Here is a 17362-nt window from a genome sequence, read left to right on the forward strand (position 1 = left end):
CCCGGCTCCCGCCCCGCCGGGCACACCTCTGCAAAACGGAACAACAATCCGACAGCTGATGCTCCATTCGCTAATATATAGACAGCAAATAACAAAAAAAAAAAATCACATTTACTTTTTATTTACTTTTTACTGGTATAAATCAGATTTACCGTTGTCACTAATTTAACTAATTTTGAACAATAGAGTGATTGGGATGCTTTCTTCAGGCATTCACGCCATTAAGGAACCATCAGACTGATATTTAACTAACATTTTACTTTTTTTTTTCCTTTGTTTGCAGTATACATCTCCACGAACAAATCTAACTTGTTTTTCATACAGGTTCACCCCAGCTTGGGGATATTTCATTGCAAAGACTACTTGATAGTTAAAAGCACAACATTTATTTTATTATTTTTTCTATTTTTATCACATCTTCCCTCACTGCTTAACGAGGGGGTTACTTAAGGCTAATCTTCATATGACATTTACCCTAAAAATTACAGTCTCTACATAATCACTGCATCCAAGCAGGAACGAGGACCCCAGGCATTCTAACCATGAGCACTGAGCTCTTGCAGCACACCAGTTCCTCTCCTCCACCAGTCCTCTGCAGAACAGGAAGATCACCACTGACAACTCTCTCCATTCTGCTCAGGGCAGAAGAATTTTTATGTTGCATAGCACACACAGACTAGGATTCACACTCATTTAAATATAGTGAAATCATAATGCTTTAAAGAACTTTGGTGAAGTGATAAATAGAAATATTCTGTCATAGACACTAATGAATATTTGGTAATGGTCCAGGATAAAAAAGAAATTAAGACATTTAAAGCATATAGGTAAATACTTAATCTCAATTAGGCACCCATAAGACTGTGCCCTGTGAAAACATTGATGTTCCAGGCACATTAGTTCATACTTACATACATTAGAGTACTTGCCAAATAGCTGCTATTTGAAAGGAATGAAAGGCACAGAATTTTCCCCCCTGGGCACATGGAGAAAACCTCTGGAGAATCATGGAATGATTGAGATTGGCAAGGACCTTCAGAGGTCACCTGATCCACCCCCAGCTCAAGCAGACACCTAAAGCTGGTTGCCCAGGAATCTTTTTAGCACCTCCAAGCTTGGAGACTCCAAAATCTCTCAAGACAACCTCTGACTTCATTTTCAGTAAAACAAGCTGCCCCCTGGAGTACTTCTATTTTAAGGCAGTCAAATTTTCATTTGACATTTACTTTTCATTGGCCAAATAATGCTGGGATCCGGATTAAGTTCGAGGAGTGAAAAAAAAAAAAAAAATGAAGAGTGACACGAACAGAGAGAAGGGGCTCAGAAAGCACCCTCACTTTTGTATACACTGGGGTTATTCCTCCTCTCCAGGGACATGCAGAGAAGAGGGAAAGCTGTGTACACCAAGAGGGACAAAGAGATGAATTGGACCACAAAGAGCAAAATGATAAAACTAATGCATGCTAAAAACTAAAAAGAAAGGCAGAAGTGTTGATTACAGTCTGATCTTTGGTCTTCATACATCAACTTCTCTGCATGTCAGTAAGGAGAGGCACATGTTCCCAGAATGGACTCAGGATCGGTGTTTAGGAAACATCCACCAGTTTGAAGGAAGGCAGTACTTCTCTTTCTTAACAGTGATTTTGGTTTTAGTAGCTCTCCACTTTAATGTCTTTTTCCATGAAGGTATCTAGAATAAAGCAGCAACTGTCATTGCACTACAAGCCCAAATCAATATCTCTGGTAACAGCTGAACAGGAAAACAAAACATTGTTCCTTACAAATTCTTCCAGCTGAGTTTTAGATTATCCATAAAGCAAAAGCCACTCCTGAAAGTCAATGCCCTGCGTGGTTCCCTACTGTCCCTAAGCTGAAGTCCAACACCTGACAGGCTGACTGACACATTAAAGGAGTCTCTTGTGGAAGATGAAAAAAAAAAATTATAAACAAAAACTTTTGGAAGCAAATTACTATAATCCAATAGAAACTGTAATTTAGCTGTTTATCAAGAAAATTGGGGGAAAAAACTGACAGATTATATGTTCAAACCCCCAACTTCTTTTTTTTAAACTTCAAAGTTTCACAGCTTCTAAGTCCATAGCTCACCTACACTTACACTCACAGCATATTTTCGAAATCCACCTAGTTCTTTAACACAAGCACTTAACCAAGTGAAGTATTTTATTAAAGGAAAGATATGTAACACATCAATCCCAGCAGACTGCAACTTGTCAGGAGCTCAGTAATATCTGTCATCTTCTCTCTGCACTAATGGGGGAAGTGGAAAAAAAAAAAGAGCATTTGAAGCTCTCAAGGCCTGCCTACAAATAAAAGCTGTCCTACAAACACATTCTAAGGATCTTGTGGTTTGTACAGCCTTAGAGATATCTGACTCTCAGACTTCTAATTCTTTAAAATTCAATTGTCAAGACAATCAGAAGTTTTTATAGCTTAATCCTGAGCTACTTATGTTGCCTGGAGCACCAGGCCTAAGGGTTCATGTTTCCAGAAAAGCCTAATTTCAGCAGGAAAGGTTTTAATTATTTTAGAAGTGTTCTGACAAATTTTTAATTGCTGCTCTGTATCACCAAAATCTTACCATGTTTCTTTGCTATTATGATTAACACAGATAAGTCATCCCAGATGACAAATAGCCAAAAGATATTAAAAAACAACACATGGCCAAAAAAGGTAATTCTTCATCTGAAAAACCCAATGAAGTACAAATGGCAGCAATAGTCCTGAAGGAATAACAGATGTCATACAAGAAACTCAGCATAATTACCAAGGAAAGCACCTCTCCTCTGCAATATATTTGTGTTGAAGGATGACTATTATGCCACTTGAAACACATTCAGACTTTTCCTGTTTTAGGTGTTCACACATAACACCTAGAGATTGGTTTTACTTTAGAAGGTAACATGTGATGATAGGTCCTTACAGCTTTTCAATAAGGAAAAAGAAAATTTCTTGATAATGGAGGCAAAAGTGTTGGAGTTTTTTTTCCCCCATTTAAAATTCTGTAACTACTTTGAATTATAGAAATGTAACAACACAACATGCTTTGCCATTAATCTGGCACCAGTAACAAGTGAAGACCTTGCCTGGCACACTGGCTGTCCACCAGGTTTCAGGCCTCTCACACAACCAGCAGTTGCACAGAGATCTCTCCTGACTCACAAGGACAGTGCAAAAAACCTCCTGCCTGCTCCTCTCTCCATTAAGAGCCGCATGAAAACTCTGGAAAGTTTAAAAGGAAATGCTATTCTAACAATGCTAAGGTAAGACATGCACCATATTCCAGGAGAGACACTGTGCAAAGTAATGTGGCACAACCTGGGCCAGACAATCACATGTGGTTATTTTTTGGGAAAGAATTATTAAATAAATGAAAGCAATCAAGCCATTTGTTGCCAATTTTTTGCTCTGTCAGTTGTGAGGAGAAACACAATCATTATTCTTCAGAAATTTAAGCATAGTTTTTAATGTTGTCTAATGCTATGTGGATTTTAACACGTACATCAAGATATTTACCAGGAGTTCTCTCGTTTTAATGCTGATGAATGATCAGAAAACCTTTCAGTATGTTATTGTCTCTTTTTGCAAGAGGCAAAATTCCTGGTAAAGTGAAAGAACTACAGCTCCATCCTTACCCTAAGAAAAAGCATTTCTTTGTTGGACCATTACCTGACTATAGAGATTTTGATGAACATATTATTAACTCCTATAAAATGGACATTTTTGGATCTACATTGCTAATGCAGGACATGGAATGGCTTTTATTAATTCAACATTTTAATCTGGTTGCAAATTGTGCAGGAAAAAAAAAACAATAAAACACCCTATCATCAATGAAATAAAAATTACATGTTACACACAAAACCAGAGAGTGCTAACTAAGTTTCTATGGTGCTGAATATGTGAACACAGCCCTGCTTGGACATCTTGACCTCTTGCAAGGTAGGTAAACACCACTTTTTACACCATGCCCTGACCCATGGGGAAAGCCTGGGAAACATTTCTGCAATCATGGCACATTTAAAGTACACACGACACCCATTGTTCTCACGTGACAGAAAGGAGCCTTAGTAACCTCAGGATTTGTTCAGCGAGGGGCTGATGGCAACAAACACACATGATAACATCTGCAGGAGAAGTGGAGGCACCAAAAAAGGGAAAATTACACTGGGTATGAGGTTGGGGATGTTATATATTAACCCCAATTATGTTTTTTAGCATGTGACACCCCCTCTTTCTCAATTTGTTAGCATTAGTGAAGAGATGTGTCAAGCATTTCACCCCTTTCTATGGTTTGACACCAGAACCAGAGCAATCCTTGCTGTGACCTATTCAAGGCAGTCCACAAACAAGTTTCTAATAAGTAAAGGAGAACAATTTTGCCTCAGGCAACATTAAACACATACTACATTTAGCACACTGATATTTAGTCAAGGGGTCATTACCTCTTGAGACTACACAAACTACTAAGTCAAAAACAGATGCTGTAGTTTTAGGAAAACTCAGTTCATTTTAAAAATGTAGCTGCTAATGATTCAGAACTTTCATGAAGCAAGCTAAGAAATTTTAATCAAGAAGATTGTTATAATAGATTCAGGCATCAGATTCAAGTAAGTAGAGGAAAAAGAAAACCAACAATTCCTTGCTCATACAAGAATCAAATACTTCAGACTATAACTAGCACTGACTGTGTCTTCCCCCACACCGCCTCTTCCCTCACAGAAACTTCACAGTCTATAGGGATTTTAAGATTAAAATGAGCACTTTACATCACAAGTGTATTTTAAAGTTTGTATTTATTTTCCACAAAATACAAACATGAAAAAGTCAGTCATAAAACATTCCCAGCAACTACCAGCTGATTTTTCTGTTAGTGTCTTTTCTCAAATGGTTTCACAGTTGTTACCACGCTATCAATGGAGCAAGAGTAGGCAGCCAAAATACTGAACTGTATCAAACTTAACAGCCACACAGGATAAGTAACAAAATCCAGAAAAATCTGAAAATCCAGAAAAATTAAGTTTTGTTGGAAAAACCCAAAATTATTTCTTTGGGTACTGGCTAAAGACATGTAACAATAAGCATTAGAGTTATGCCTGCCAAGCTGGAAGTGAAGGACCAAAAACCCCTCAAGCAGAGCTCAAGAAAAAGATGTCTTTACTTAATAGCCTGGGGAGGAGGCCACCTATTCAGGATCCAGTACACTCACTGCAGTGAGTCCTGTGCCAAAGAAAACTTATGCTCCTTTCTTCAGTGTCCCAGACAAGCACCCAAACCACAATGTTCTAGCATAGTTTGGGGTCCATACCCATCAAACGTTCCTGTTGACGCTACTGCACACAAATAACTCGGTGAAATAACCTAAGAACCAAGGCAGACTCCTTGCAGACTTGAGTCCTTGTGACCAGAATAAAAAACAGTCCTCACTTTTTTCCCTAGGATCTATTTAATTATCCACTGCAAGATGGACTCAAATTAGAATAATAAGGTGGGATTCATTTACTGCCTAGCAGTTAAGGCACTGTTTCAAACACATGAATTGAAATTACTCAAGCAAAGAGCTGGCTCTTCCACATTAGGCATCACTCTTGAAAATTCAACAGAGAAATAGTACATTTGAAGTATTATTGCTTACAAATTTTGTATCTGAATACATACCAGAATAAAGAATACATACCAATTTCTTAAAATAAGGAAAAGCTAGACAGAATAGCAGCCAAAATGCAAGCAGGCACTAACTGGAATAAACTAATTACAGTCCACAGCTGTCAGATCCACTTGACTACCCTGCTGCAGCTCACCCTAAAAGGGATGGACGCAGATCTGGGGACATCCAACCCTAACCTTCTGGGGAGAAGGGAAATGAGAAATGAAAGGATGATCACAGTAAAATGGTCACTTCCCCCCACAAGTTTGCTCTGTTGTTCCATTCACTAGCCCAGCTCTCACTAATTAGCTCTCAGATGATCCACTCCCTCCACCTACCAAGTTTCCCAGACTTTCCAATGCCACCTGCAACAACATGGGAGCTGTGGGATTTCTGACACTATGAGTGTCTCCCTCTAATCATTTACTTTTGGATCAGAAAGAATCTTTCCTGCTAGACTGGCCTGATAGGAAGATAAATAGATGTTTTCCAACTTCTTTGTAGCTTGGCAGAGCATTAAGATAAGTAACATCAACTATAAAGAAAGACTTGGAATTTGTGATTGTGTTTCTGGCAGAATGAAACCCTGAAGACAGTTACCAAAAGCAAATGACATGTACAAGCACAAAGGTCACTTTTAATGTTCTGAAATAAGTAAAGAAAACAAAAGTAAATCCCCTGAAGTCATGTCTATTACTAATGCCCTGATAGGGTGAATAAGCCTAAGAAGAAAGCACACTTCTAGGAACTGGCCAAAGAATCAGAATGCTGGAATTTCCTATTAAGAAGCTGGGAAACTCTTGAAAAAGGTACCAAAAAGAAATGGACAGGGATGGGTGAAAGTCTTTGGTTCTCCCTCCTCCCCTCCTTTGTAAACAAAATTGTTGTCTGCCTCACAAATTTTCACTACAGATCTGTAAGCTCCTTGTCAGTTCAGAATAAGTGATTCCTAATACAGAGCAATCCATAATGTGAAGTAATTTTAGTAATACGAAATAAGTAATATGGACTACAAGTCTAAATATCACATGGTTATCAGTATCAAAAACCCACTGCTTTCAGAGAAGGAATGAAAAGTGGTGTTTGCCTGGTAAAGTTTCATTTAATAAATGAAAACCCATTAGAAAATACCTCTCTATGATTCAGACAATTATATTAAACCTTTCAACTACTAATATAAAATTCCATGGATTTTTTCTTCTGTGAATTTAAATTACAATTATAGTAAATCTGTAAAATATTTTTAAATTTTATTATAAAGCAACAAAAGTGCATAAATATACTTAAAATAGAGACAGTTTTTGTTCTGAACAGTCACTACTTGATGTCAATGGAGACTCAAATGAAGACACTGACTAATGTGGAAACATTTAAATATTCAAATGTTAATAAGACAGTCCTCATGCACAAGCCAGCCACTTTTATAAAACAAATCACATCCTCCAACTAAAACTAACAGCAAATCCAAACACACTGAGATGGGAAGATGCTCACACTGCCTCTTGAAGGCTCTAACTCAGATATGCCAAACTCAGATATGCCAAATTCTTTGCCTGTTTCCACTGACTAAGAAAGAGATCTGAATCACAGCTATTTCAGGGATCTTGCATGTGTAAATACTTCCTTCCCAAAGGATGGCAAATTTTTCCATGAAACATTTCAGTTTTAAATGAAATTGTTACATGAAGTCTATTATAAAATGGCAAGCAAAATAAAAAAAAAAAAATAAAAATACATCTCTGGGTTTTTGGATATACAGCTATCATCTTCCACAAACAGAAGTGTCTATAGAGGACATTAAGAATGCTCCATACATACAAAATTTAAAAGCTACTTATTTCTGCCTAAAAGTAAGTGTGTTAGGAAGAAGAAATATTTTAGAAGCCAGTGCTTCAGTTTACATCAGCGATAAAATAAGAGATTCAAGCTTAGCATTGGTAGCTGTACCACTTTACCACAAGTAGTAAGTAGAAGTATTTAACATGTTTAAACATGTTTTAACACTTTTTCTCATGCAGAGCTCTGTAAGCTACCCTAAAACCAAATAAAAACCATTAAAAATCCCTCAATTTACCCACTAAGAGAGCAGCAGAGGAAAATATTCTCCTCTTATTCCATTTGCAGGCTTCCAGCTACGTGTTAAGGCTCTTAGCAGAAACTGTGGAAATTCTACAAAGCATAAGCATGCTACATACAGCACAAACGTGTAAGTTCAGGGCAACGTAGGCGTGGGGAAAGCACAAAAGTTCAGCAATGCAGCCCATTCCTGCCTGGGGTGAGGTGCAGTAACTAATGCTCCAGTGCTAGCTTCCAAAAGTGAGTAGTTTTACAGATGCTTCTACCTACTCATAATGTGTCAGTCAGAAAACCACATTTCAAAATAACACCATTTTCTTTGTGCAGTATTTTTACCCCAATATTACTAACAACACTAGGTTCATCTTGCTGCTAGTAATAATTGGGATAAAAATACTACATCAGCTCAACTATGAATTTCCATAGCTCAAATACATTAAAACACTGCCAGTACACAAACTAACCTGACACATTTTGATTTTCTATCTACATTACAGAATTGATCACAAAAAGTAATTCTAATTTCAACTCCATTCACAGCTGCAGAAAGGCTGAACCCCTGCCCAGATAATGAAGTGGCAGTGAGGCAGCCAGTGCAGAAAAGCTGTACCAAATAAACTTTACCATCAGCTTATCTCCTGGTAGCCTACTTTTTGTACCTTACACTGAGGCCTCTTTAAACGAAGTACCATCTAATTTATGGAAGCAACCAACTGACATTTAACTACTTCAATGAAACGGAGCACAGATCACATCTCATCACATCTTGATCCAATGTGTGCAACAATCAACATTCCCTTATTTCCCCCTCAGCTGTCCCCAGATACAGAACTGTTACTTATATTCGACAAATCACAGATTTCCTATGCTAATATAAAATAGGCAGATTTTTGCATATAATGTCAATGTCCCCAACTGCCTTAAGCAAGAAGTCTAATAAAAACCTGATAAAATATTTTAAATATAAACAAAACCAAATTCACATTAAACCATAATTCCTCACCTAGCAAGTTTCTCTCTCCTGGCCACTGATTCTTGAATTTCTTTTTATCTCACTCTCAGTGAAACATGGTATGGCCTTAAGCTGACAAATACACGGATGGTATTTACCTGTCCTGCACAGCCTTTGATCCTAAGTGTCTAAATACAGACATTGGGGGGGGGGGGGGGGGGGGGGGGATATTTTGAAGTCAAGATTTTGAAATACAAAAAAATAACACAACCAGGATTCCCAACCTCTTTTGACTTACCTGTAGTAATTTTCATGCTCTTACAGCCATAGTGAAAGGACAGCAGACATCACTGCAAACAGCCATGACTTTTACGAAGTATTTTCATTTTCACACTAATCCACAGTAGAGTTACAGATTCACAAAAGCAGGCCAAACACTCACCAAACTTGAATTTGCTAATACATATACTGGTAAGGTAAGAATTATTTTTTTTTCCTCTGCAGAAATGCAAGTGAAGGACTTGGTAGTATAAAGCTGTAATTTTAATATGTTTTCAGAGTTTAGTGTAACACTTGTCAACGTTACATGCTAACAAGTTATACTAAACCTTCTCCTCTTCCCTTCCCAGCTGTTCTATAAGCTCTTCTCATTGTTAGTATTAGATGGGGTTACCCTCTACATTACAAATTACAAACACATTTAACATTTAGCCATGCACAAGCTGTTTCTGAGACTTTGGTGGAAGCAGCAACCACACAAAGGTACAGCACAGGAACCATCCTTAATACAAGATCTTACAGTTAAATACAGTCCTTAACTCTGCACCTTACATCCTACAGATTATATTATGGGGTTTGTACAACTGGTCAGCCAAATATACTTTTATTTTAAATAGAAGAAGGAAAAACCATAATCAAGCTATTTGCCAAATCAAAATTCCAGAATCATCAGGATCTGCTTCTAAACTCTAATAAATTTTTGGTGGTGTCATTTTAAGGGACTCCAGTTTAAAAACTGGACTTCATATCTGAACTTAACAAGTTAGTTTATGTCAAAAATACAAACCCAAACAGCTGCCTTTGATGTGACTGATTAAACAACTTTTGTCTCTGGTATTACTAATGGAATGACTAAATGGGTTGTAATATAATGTACAATAATTCAGTTGCATACTAGTAAACATTTCATAGAGTTCAGAGCACTAAAGTCTCAGTTCATGCTAAATGATTTTATAGACAATTAAATATGAGCTTAAATGCCAATTAAACATCCACTGTCATCAGGGCACCTCAAGACTATTTGGTGAGCCATACACACAGTGGCCTGTGGGTACTGCAGTCAGGGGTAGAAGTAAACAAAGCACAGCAAAATTCTGTTTGCAAACAACATTCAAGATTCTTGAACTCTCTAAATCCATTTTACAGAAAAATCAAGGCAAATTTAAAAACTAATTTTAATTAGAGATCATTTCATATTGGAAAATATTTCCAAGCCACTTATTTCCCAGTTTTGCAATACAGGAACAATTTCTTTCCACGGAAATGTGCTTGAGATAAGTGAAAAAGTTTCTAAATGTAAATACTTCAAAGATAACCTTGAATATACTTCCTACATTGTCATCACACACTGTAATATGTCTTTTACAGTAGTCTACACCTATAGATGTACCAGAGTTCTACTGGTACAAACAGCAAAGCTGGGAGTATAGATTTTCTATAAAGAAAAACACAGAAATTAAAATTTCCATACTCACCAAGAAATAAAAAAACAACAGGTTCACTTTCCACTGTATTCATTACTATGTTTAGTTACTTGGAATTTGCAAACACAACGTACTGCAACACAATACATCATAAACCCAAGCTTAATTCAGTCCTATTTCATAGTGCAATGACTAGGAAAAACCATTATATTAATAAAGTGGATCAAATAAAATACTGAGGAGATGGAAGACATATAGCTTATGGTTGTTCAGCAAGCTAACAACAGAGTACAGCAAAAAAAAGCAGTTTAAAATTGTTAATAATAGTATTTTTGCAAAGCTTCAACTATCACCCTCTCCCCAAATAAGTAATTTTACTTACAAAACATATTTTTAAAACAGATAAAGAGCAGAAATCTGCCTCTAAAAGCAAAAACCCCTGCATTTCATTATTTTGTGAGGAACCTGCACCCCATGTTTTACTTGCACGGGTTAAGCTGCAGCTGCTAACACAGGCAGGGCTTTGCAGCCACAACAGCCAAATCTTTATACAGTAGCAAGCACAACACAATAAATGTTCTGACCACTGGTCCGGCTCACCTGCCTTCAGCTTATGAACAAACTGCTACATTTTTAAGCGGTGTTTTTATAAAAATAATCTGAGAATTTGGGAAGAGCCATCAAGGAACGGCAAGCAGATGGAGAGACTAGCTGACACATAACAATAGCTGGTGAAATATTACTCTTATTTTCTGTAATAAACACCAAGATCAAAACATTACGCAAGTTAAATTTCCTTGAAAGGTTCCCAGCAGGAGTTTTCCTTTTTGTTTGTGCAGTACACGATTTCCTCTCACCCACAAAAAACATACCAAGAATGTGCATGTGCCACTAACACTAAGCAGCACTTCCTTAATCACTCATTTCCAACAATTTATGGATGATCAGTGGCAAAAACGAGCAAAAATAATGAAAGCATGCAATGAAAGCTCATTGAGACAAACCGGCTTGGACTTCCTACTCATTTCTGTGTCTCTTTAAGATGGGGGTCTGATACAAATTAGCCACTGGGAAAAAAGTCATCTGGTCATAAAATACAGTACAGGGTCACTTTTATGTAAGTTTGCCAAAAGGGACATAAACCAGGACAATTTCAAACTGTGACACAGGATAGAAGTATATTAAAAAAATCTTTGTTCCTCCTCCATTGTGCTGTCATGTTGCTCAGCTTTATAGACATTCTGAGCACCAGCTCTGGCCTCTTCGCTTCCACCTGGTCCACCTAATTAATTAAGCAAGGAAGTTACCTCAAATTTTTGTACTATTTGTTTTTATTATCATGCACTTCTTTTGATGTTCCAGGAGTTAACCTCTTAATCCACAGACTCTGTGTGTTGTGTTCTGAACATTTTGGGATGTCTGGATAATTTGGATAATTGGTCAGGATGTTGCTGTCGCTCATGTTAAACTTTATGCTATGACTACAAGTTCAAAGATCAGTATTAAGGTAATATACTTCATAAAGCCTTTTTAAAACTACACTTGTGATTATGCAATACCTAGTTTTTCCAGTTTTCTTGCAGTAGTAAATTGCACTATTTGTATTTTCTTAAAAGGAAATTACTCCAAAACATCCTTCTCTTTGTCAACTTCAAATAAATACAAATTTCCATTGAAGTTACATCAAGAGAAAGGTCAATATTTTAAAGGTCAAGAAAAGGTATGGCAATTATCTCCTCAAAAATGTTTGCCTCCTTCACACAGCAGCACACATGTAATTTTCTGTGCAGTCTGTGCACATCGAAACATCAGCACTGTAACCTACTCAAATGCAAATAGCACAATTTTTCTTTTTTGGAGGGAATGATAAAGAATGAAGTTAATTCTGCATTAAGAAACACTGTTGGCAACTTTGTTTCATAACTACAATCTGAGCACATCAGTAACAAAGAACTAAAAGATTATCTAAACAAGAAGCATAACTTTATGCACAGTCTCTACAAAAGAAGACAAGAACAGAGAAAGATGTAAAACAGTTTTTTAATACTGATGCAAGAGATTAAAGTGGTATCAGGTACACCAACAGCTCAGTTAACAGCACTGGCTAAGCTGCAATGTATTACGATTCAAAGTCTTGAAAATTCCAATCCACACGTGCACACAAAAATGTGTGTGCACACACACACATGGCAGATACACAAAGACATACAAATACATATACACATATATATAAAGATATATACACATGTATATTATACAGCCCCAGTATTGGCTAGATTATTACTAATATATTTTTATATATAATAATATTATTATTGTTCTGACATCAGAATTGTTCAAGTGCCATTCAATGGAAATGAACAAGAGCAAAGACCAGCATTTAAGCTCTTTAGAAGGGCCTGGTCAGCCCCCTCAGGCCCAAAATGCCCCTTCTGAATTCTCACAATGGATTTCATGAAAAACTAGCAGAGAATCAGTCTGAGCTCGAGTGCAGCACTGCATCCATCCATGGCCAGTGACTCATTTCCCTATTTCTCTCTTCTGCACAATATGCAAGCCCTTGGTTGTTTTAAACTGCTGCCCTGGGGAAGCCAAGAGAGCCTCTAAAAGGGGCCATGTGCCATCTAGAAAGTAAACCAGCAGCCAAGGAAAACGGCCATGGCAAATTGGAAGATGGTTAATCAAGCCCATTCTGACTCAGAACAGTTAAGGGAGCAATGCTACCACTCAGGAACATGGAATGAAAAGTTGTACAAAGCTCACAACAGTAATTTATGAACTATCTCAAATATCAGAGCTTGAAAAAAAAGAAATAAATCACATTACAGTCAATACATACAATCAACTTTTATAGCACAGTCTGTGATAAACAGATGGCTAAAATCTTCAGGAGTCAGACCCACACGTGATAATGACTAAAATTACTGTTGCTATTTAATCTGAGCAAAGACATCCATTAAAAAATGAAAAAGTCATTTCCATTTCAGGAATGAACCTCTTTTAATTATGCACTTGGAAAACTTTTATGGAAGTCCAACAAGTAATTGATATATTAAGACCTTCAAATAGACATCTTCAGTGCACACACCTATATCCCAAGTGACCTATTTAATCATTATGATGAAGCAATTCAATAACAAAATGACCTGCATAAAAGCTTCCACTGGATCTGAGCTGGGTATCTAGAACCAACTGCTTTCCCAACTCCCAACTGAAAGATTAAAGATCCATGCCAAACCTCTTTACTGAATGTCTTCACATTTACAGTAGATCATTCTTCTCTTAAATGCTCTAAGTTTTGCCAAATGTATGAAATGTTCTTTTAAACTGAGATCACCAAAATCTGATTTTTTCCCATGAACAGTAATAGCATTTGAACAATGTTTTATCTCCCTGGTCCATTACTTTGATGCAATGAATGACAAAATACGACTTTTTTTTTTTTTTTTTTAATTAACACACAAAAAAATTTGTTCAAATACCAACTTTCTATAAAGCAATCATGGTCTCAAAATCTTCTTGGAAAAGAGGTAACAAACATGACAAAAATCTACTGAAAGTAAAACTTGATGGGAAATACCTTTCCTTCACAGATGCCAGAACTGAAAACCTTACATGCAATCATGAGTTTGATTAATAATGAATTTTTCCAGATTCTAATCACCCAATTATGTGATGTAATTCTTTAAAACATATCTAGCAACAATCACAAGAAGAACCCTTTTATCTACATCAGCATCTGAAAAGAACAGCACATTAAATTTAACTACCGCCTTAGTCCAGAGTGCCATCTGCCACTTACTCTCCAAGAAAAGCAATCAAAGACAAGGTATGTTCATATTACAACATCCAACAACGCCTCAATCTTGACCAGCAGCTTCAAGGCTCACTTCAAAATGGCAAAACAATTCCATCCATTTTGGATAAATTTAAACAGAGCAGTGAGATAGAACAGACATTGCATGAAATCCTGGAGTATTTGTACCAGGAACCACACTTGGCTTCTGGGATGTTCCAAAAACATCCAGAACTCAAAGTAAAAAAATAAAAAATAAAAAAATACAAAATGGAATTTCCTCCCCTCCAATACGTGGGTTTTGATACTAAAATCTGATGTCATCTGCCCCCATGAAGAAGCAAACCTCAAAGCACCAAAAGTCATCTTTTCCCTGGCATCTGCAGAAGATTATGGTTCTGTCTTACCCATCTTATCTCACAAATGCTTTCAAGCATAAATGTGCAATGGTGATCTTATTGATCTTGAATGGGGTTTATTGATAGCCACTCCCATAAGAAAGCAGCACATGAACTATTAAAAGTTTCCTGTAAAGTGCAAGTTTCATGTAGCTGGGATACACAAAGCATCTGTTGGAGCCAACAGAACTCTACCAGCAGAAGGACCTTACCCAGTATATGCTAATGGAGAGAATCCTTGGTTTTGTTGGATTGCAGGAAACACAAACCCCAATGAAATCAGTTAACATATTTTTAAGAAGAAAAGATAAATATTAGCTGTGGCTAGATACTCAAGTGTCAAAAGGAAAGTGGAGTGGCCTCCACACGAAAACTGGAAAGGCGGAGTTGCTAAAACCTCTCAGCCCTGTAGATACCCGAAGTGAATGAAGAAGAACAGAAAGTGTTTTCCAGCCAAGATGGATCAGTTAAACACAGCAGCCCACCACCAAACTCCCTGGAAGCTGAATGCATTAGTCTGGTCACTCAAACTCGTAACTGAAGTGACCTGGCTACTTCTGCAGCTTGGTCAGTGCACAGCAATGCTGCAGCAGCATCAGCTCAGCCCAGGTGACACCAGACAACATTCACACACCACCTGGGCCAGGCCCTGCAGGTGTTTTCCAACACAGCTGCATGGCTGTAATCCACCAGTACCTTCTGCTGGGGAATAAAGTCTGTTTCTCCACATTACTCTCTCTGAATTAAAATTTTCCTTCACACATTAGTTCCTAAGTTGTTTTTCATTTGTTTTGCTGTCCTCTGTTTCTTTTCAAGTGAGTCCAAAAATCCCAACTGGAATGCAACACTTCCGTTGAGTTTTCCCTAATCCCACCAAGAACCAAAATGGTAACTTCATTGCCTTCATGCCAGCTCCTGCCAATGCAAGCAGGAATGATGTTTTCCTTCCAAACACAATTACTCCTTAATGGCTTTACATGACATGCCATACTTCAGTGACTCATAGTCTTTTGCATCCATCTTTAATTGATTTTAATTCTCCAGATTTCAAGATCACTTTCCAAGACCCTTTGCTTTCTGACAATTGTCATCCAAAGGGAGCAGAATTCCCTCAAGTGTAGTATCATTAAAAACAAAAGTGTAATCATGTGGATGATAAAGATTAATGGAAAACTGCTACAATTGGTCCCCAGACACTCATTCCAGTTTAATCTCTTTGATATTTATGATTTGAAATTAATTTTGATGTGCCTCCCACTATAGTAATTTTTCACTGTATTTCTTTAGTTCACATATTATTATAATCATTATCATCTTATTGTTCAAAAATTGCTTTGCCAAGTTCCCTGCTTCACAGAAATATTCAGCCCTCTCATCCTGAATATATTGAACTAAGATGAATATTTTAAGACATGTTTTTTACTATATTATTGTTAATATTGACCATATTTGAACCTTTTTTGAGATGTCTGTAATCTTTAAAATTCACAAATCAGGCTTGTATTCACATGGTCATCTGTTATTTAACCACTCTTCCCATTAGCAAAAAAAACTGTCCTTTTCCTTATTATTTTATTTCTAGTGCAATTCTTGAACCTTCTCTCCCTTTTAACATCCCCACAGAAACATCTTCAAAAAACAAAATCTTGATTGAATAACTTCTTTTTTTTTTTTTAATGTAATTTTCTTCATTTCAGTACACAAGGCTTTTAAGGAGTCCTTTTTCCCCCTGCATACCTGGCCCATGCCAGAGTGTGCAGCTGTATACAACCTTCACATCAGCACACACATGCCAGCACCAAATTCTCCCCATCTGCAATTTCAGTTTCATCAGAAGCAAGGGCTGAAAATGAAGTGTACACTGCAATTACTCTGTATTTAATAGTGTTTTCCTACCTTTTTTAAGCCAGCAAATCCTTCTGATTCCAGGAAGAAAAATGCGAAGGGCATCAACACAAATAAACATAGATTTGAAAAAAGAGAGGCAAGATTCCACAAACCTGCAAGAAACAAAAAGTTTACCTTATAAGTTCCACAGTTAAGTATATTACATTTTCCTCTTTCACATATAACAATGTAATGTAGGTACAAGTGCCAGCGGATTATGGATATAGTTATTTACAGGTCACTGCTGAAAATATCCATTTCCCTGCATCATGATCTTCAAACAAAAGCTGGATACAACTTACCTTTCAACAGCAAATGTCTGAAACCTTGGGAGACAGACTGCAAGCTCAGGTGTACTCATTGAAGGCTCTTTAGAGAAGCACTGCAGAAGTTCTCAGGACAAAGGTATTTTACTACTCTCAGAGAACCTCACAAAATCCAGCTCTGTATACTCCCTTTCTCCCATATTTCTCCAAGCAAACCATGGATTTCAACATGTGGAGTACAAATGCCATCATCACCTCCAAATCAGAAGAAATCATGGTAACAGCAGCCTTCCACAATGGGATGACTGGCTCAGTAGGCAAAACAAGAGCAGCAAATATTTTCATCTCAATTTTGTAAGGCTTTCAACATCATCTCTCATGAACCCCCTCATAGCTTAATTAATGAGGTATGGGCAAGGTAAGTGGACTCTGAGGTGGACTGAACAGTGGCTGAGCTTCTGGGCTCCCAGGGTTGTGTCACCAATGCTATGGACACCCTAGGGGGCTGATGTGGGTTAAACACCTTCACCACTGAGCTGGGTGATGGGAGAGGGCACATCCCCAGCAAACCTGCTCAAGGGACAGAATGGGGAACAGTGTCCTGCAACTCTGATGAACC

General features: G+C 37.3%; 1 protein-coding gene across 4 annotated transcripts in view; it reads right to left on the bottom strand.

Moving 5' to 3' along the window:
- Window positions 1–17362, bottom strand: part of LMBR1 (limb development membrane protein 1) — a 67865-nt gene that overhangs the window by 27011 nt on the left and 23492 nt on the right. For 3 of the 4 annotated variants that reach the window (XM_041486115.1, XM_041486133.1, XM_041486125.1), the window contains one exon: window positions 16487–16590. In XM_041486115.1, the coding sequence (XP_041342049.1) occupies window positions 16487–16590 (104 nt within the window). Of the gene's footprint in view, window positions 1–1522; window positions 1544–16486; window positions 16591–17362 lie in introns of those variants that run through there. The other variant, XM_041486143.1, reaches the window with a different exon arrangement.

This window comes from Pyrgilauda ruficollis, unplaced genomic scaffold (genome assembly GCF_017590135.1).
Source record: "Pyrgilauda ruficollis isolate IOZ18807 unplaced genomic scaffold, ASM1759013v1 scaffold12, whole genome shotgun sequence".
Taxonomy (NCBI): domain Eukaryota; kingdom Metazoa; phylum Chordata; class Aves; order Passeriformes; family Passeridae; genus Pyrgilauda; species Pyrgilauda ruficollis.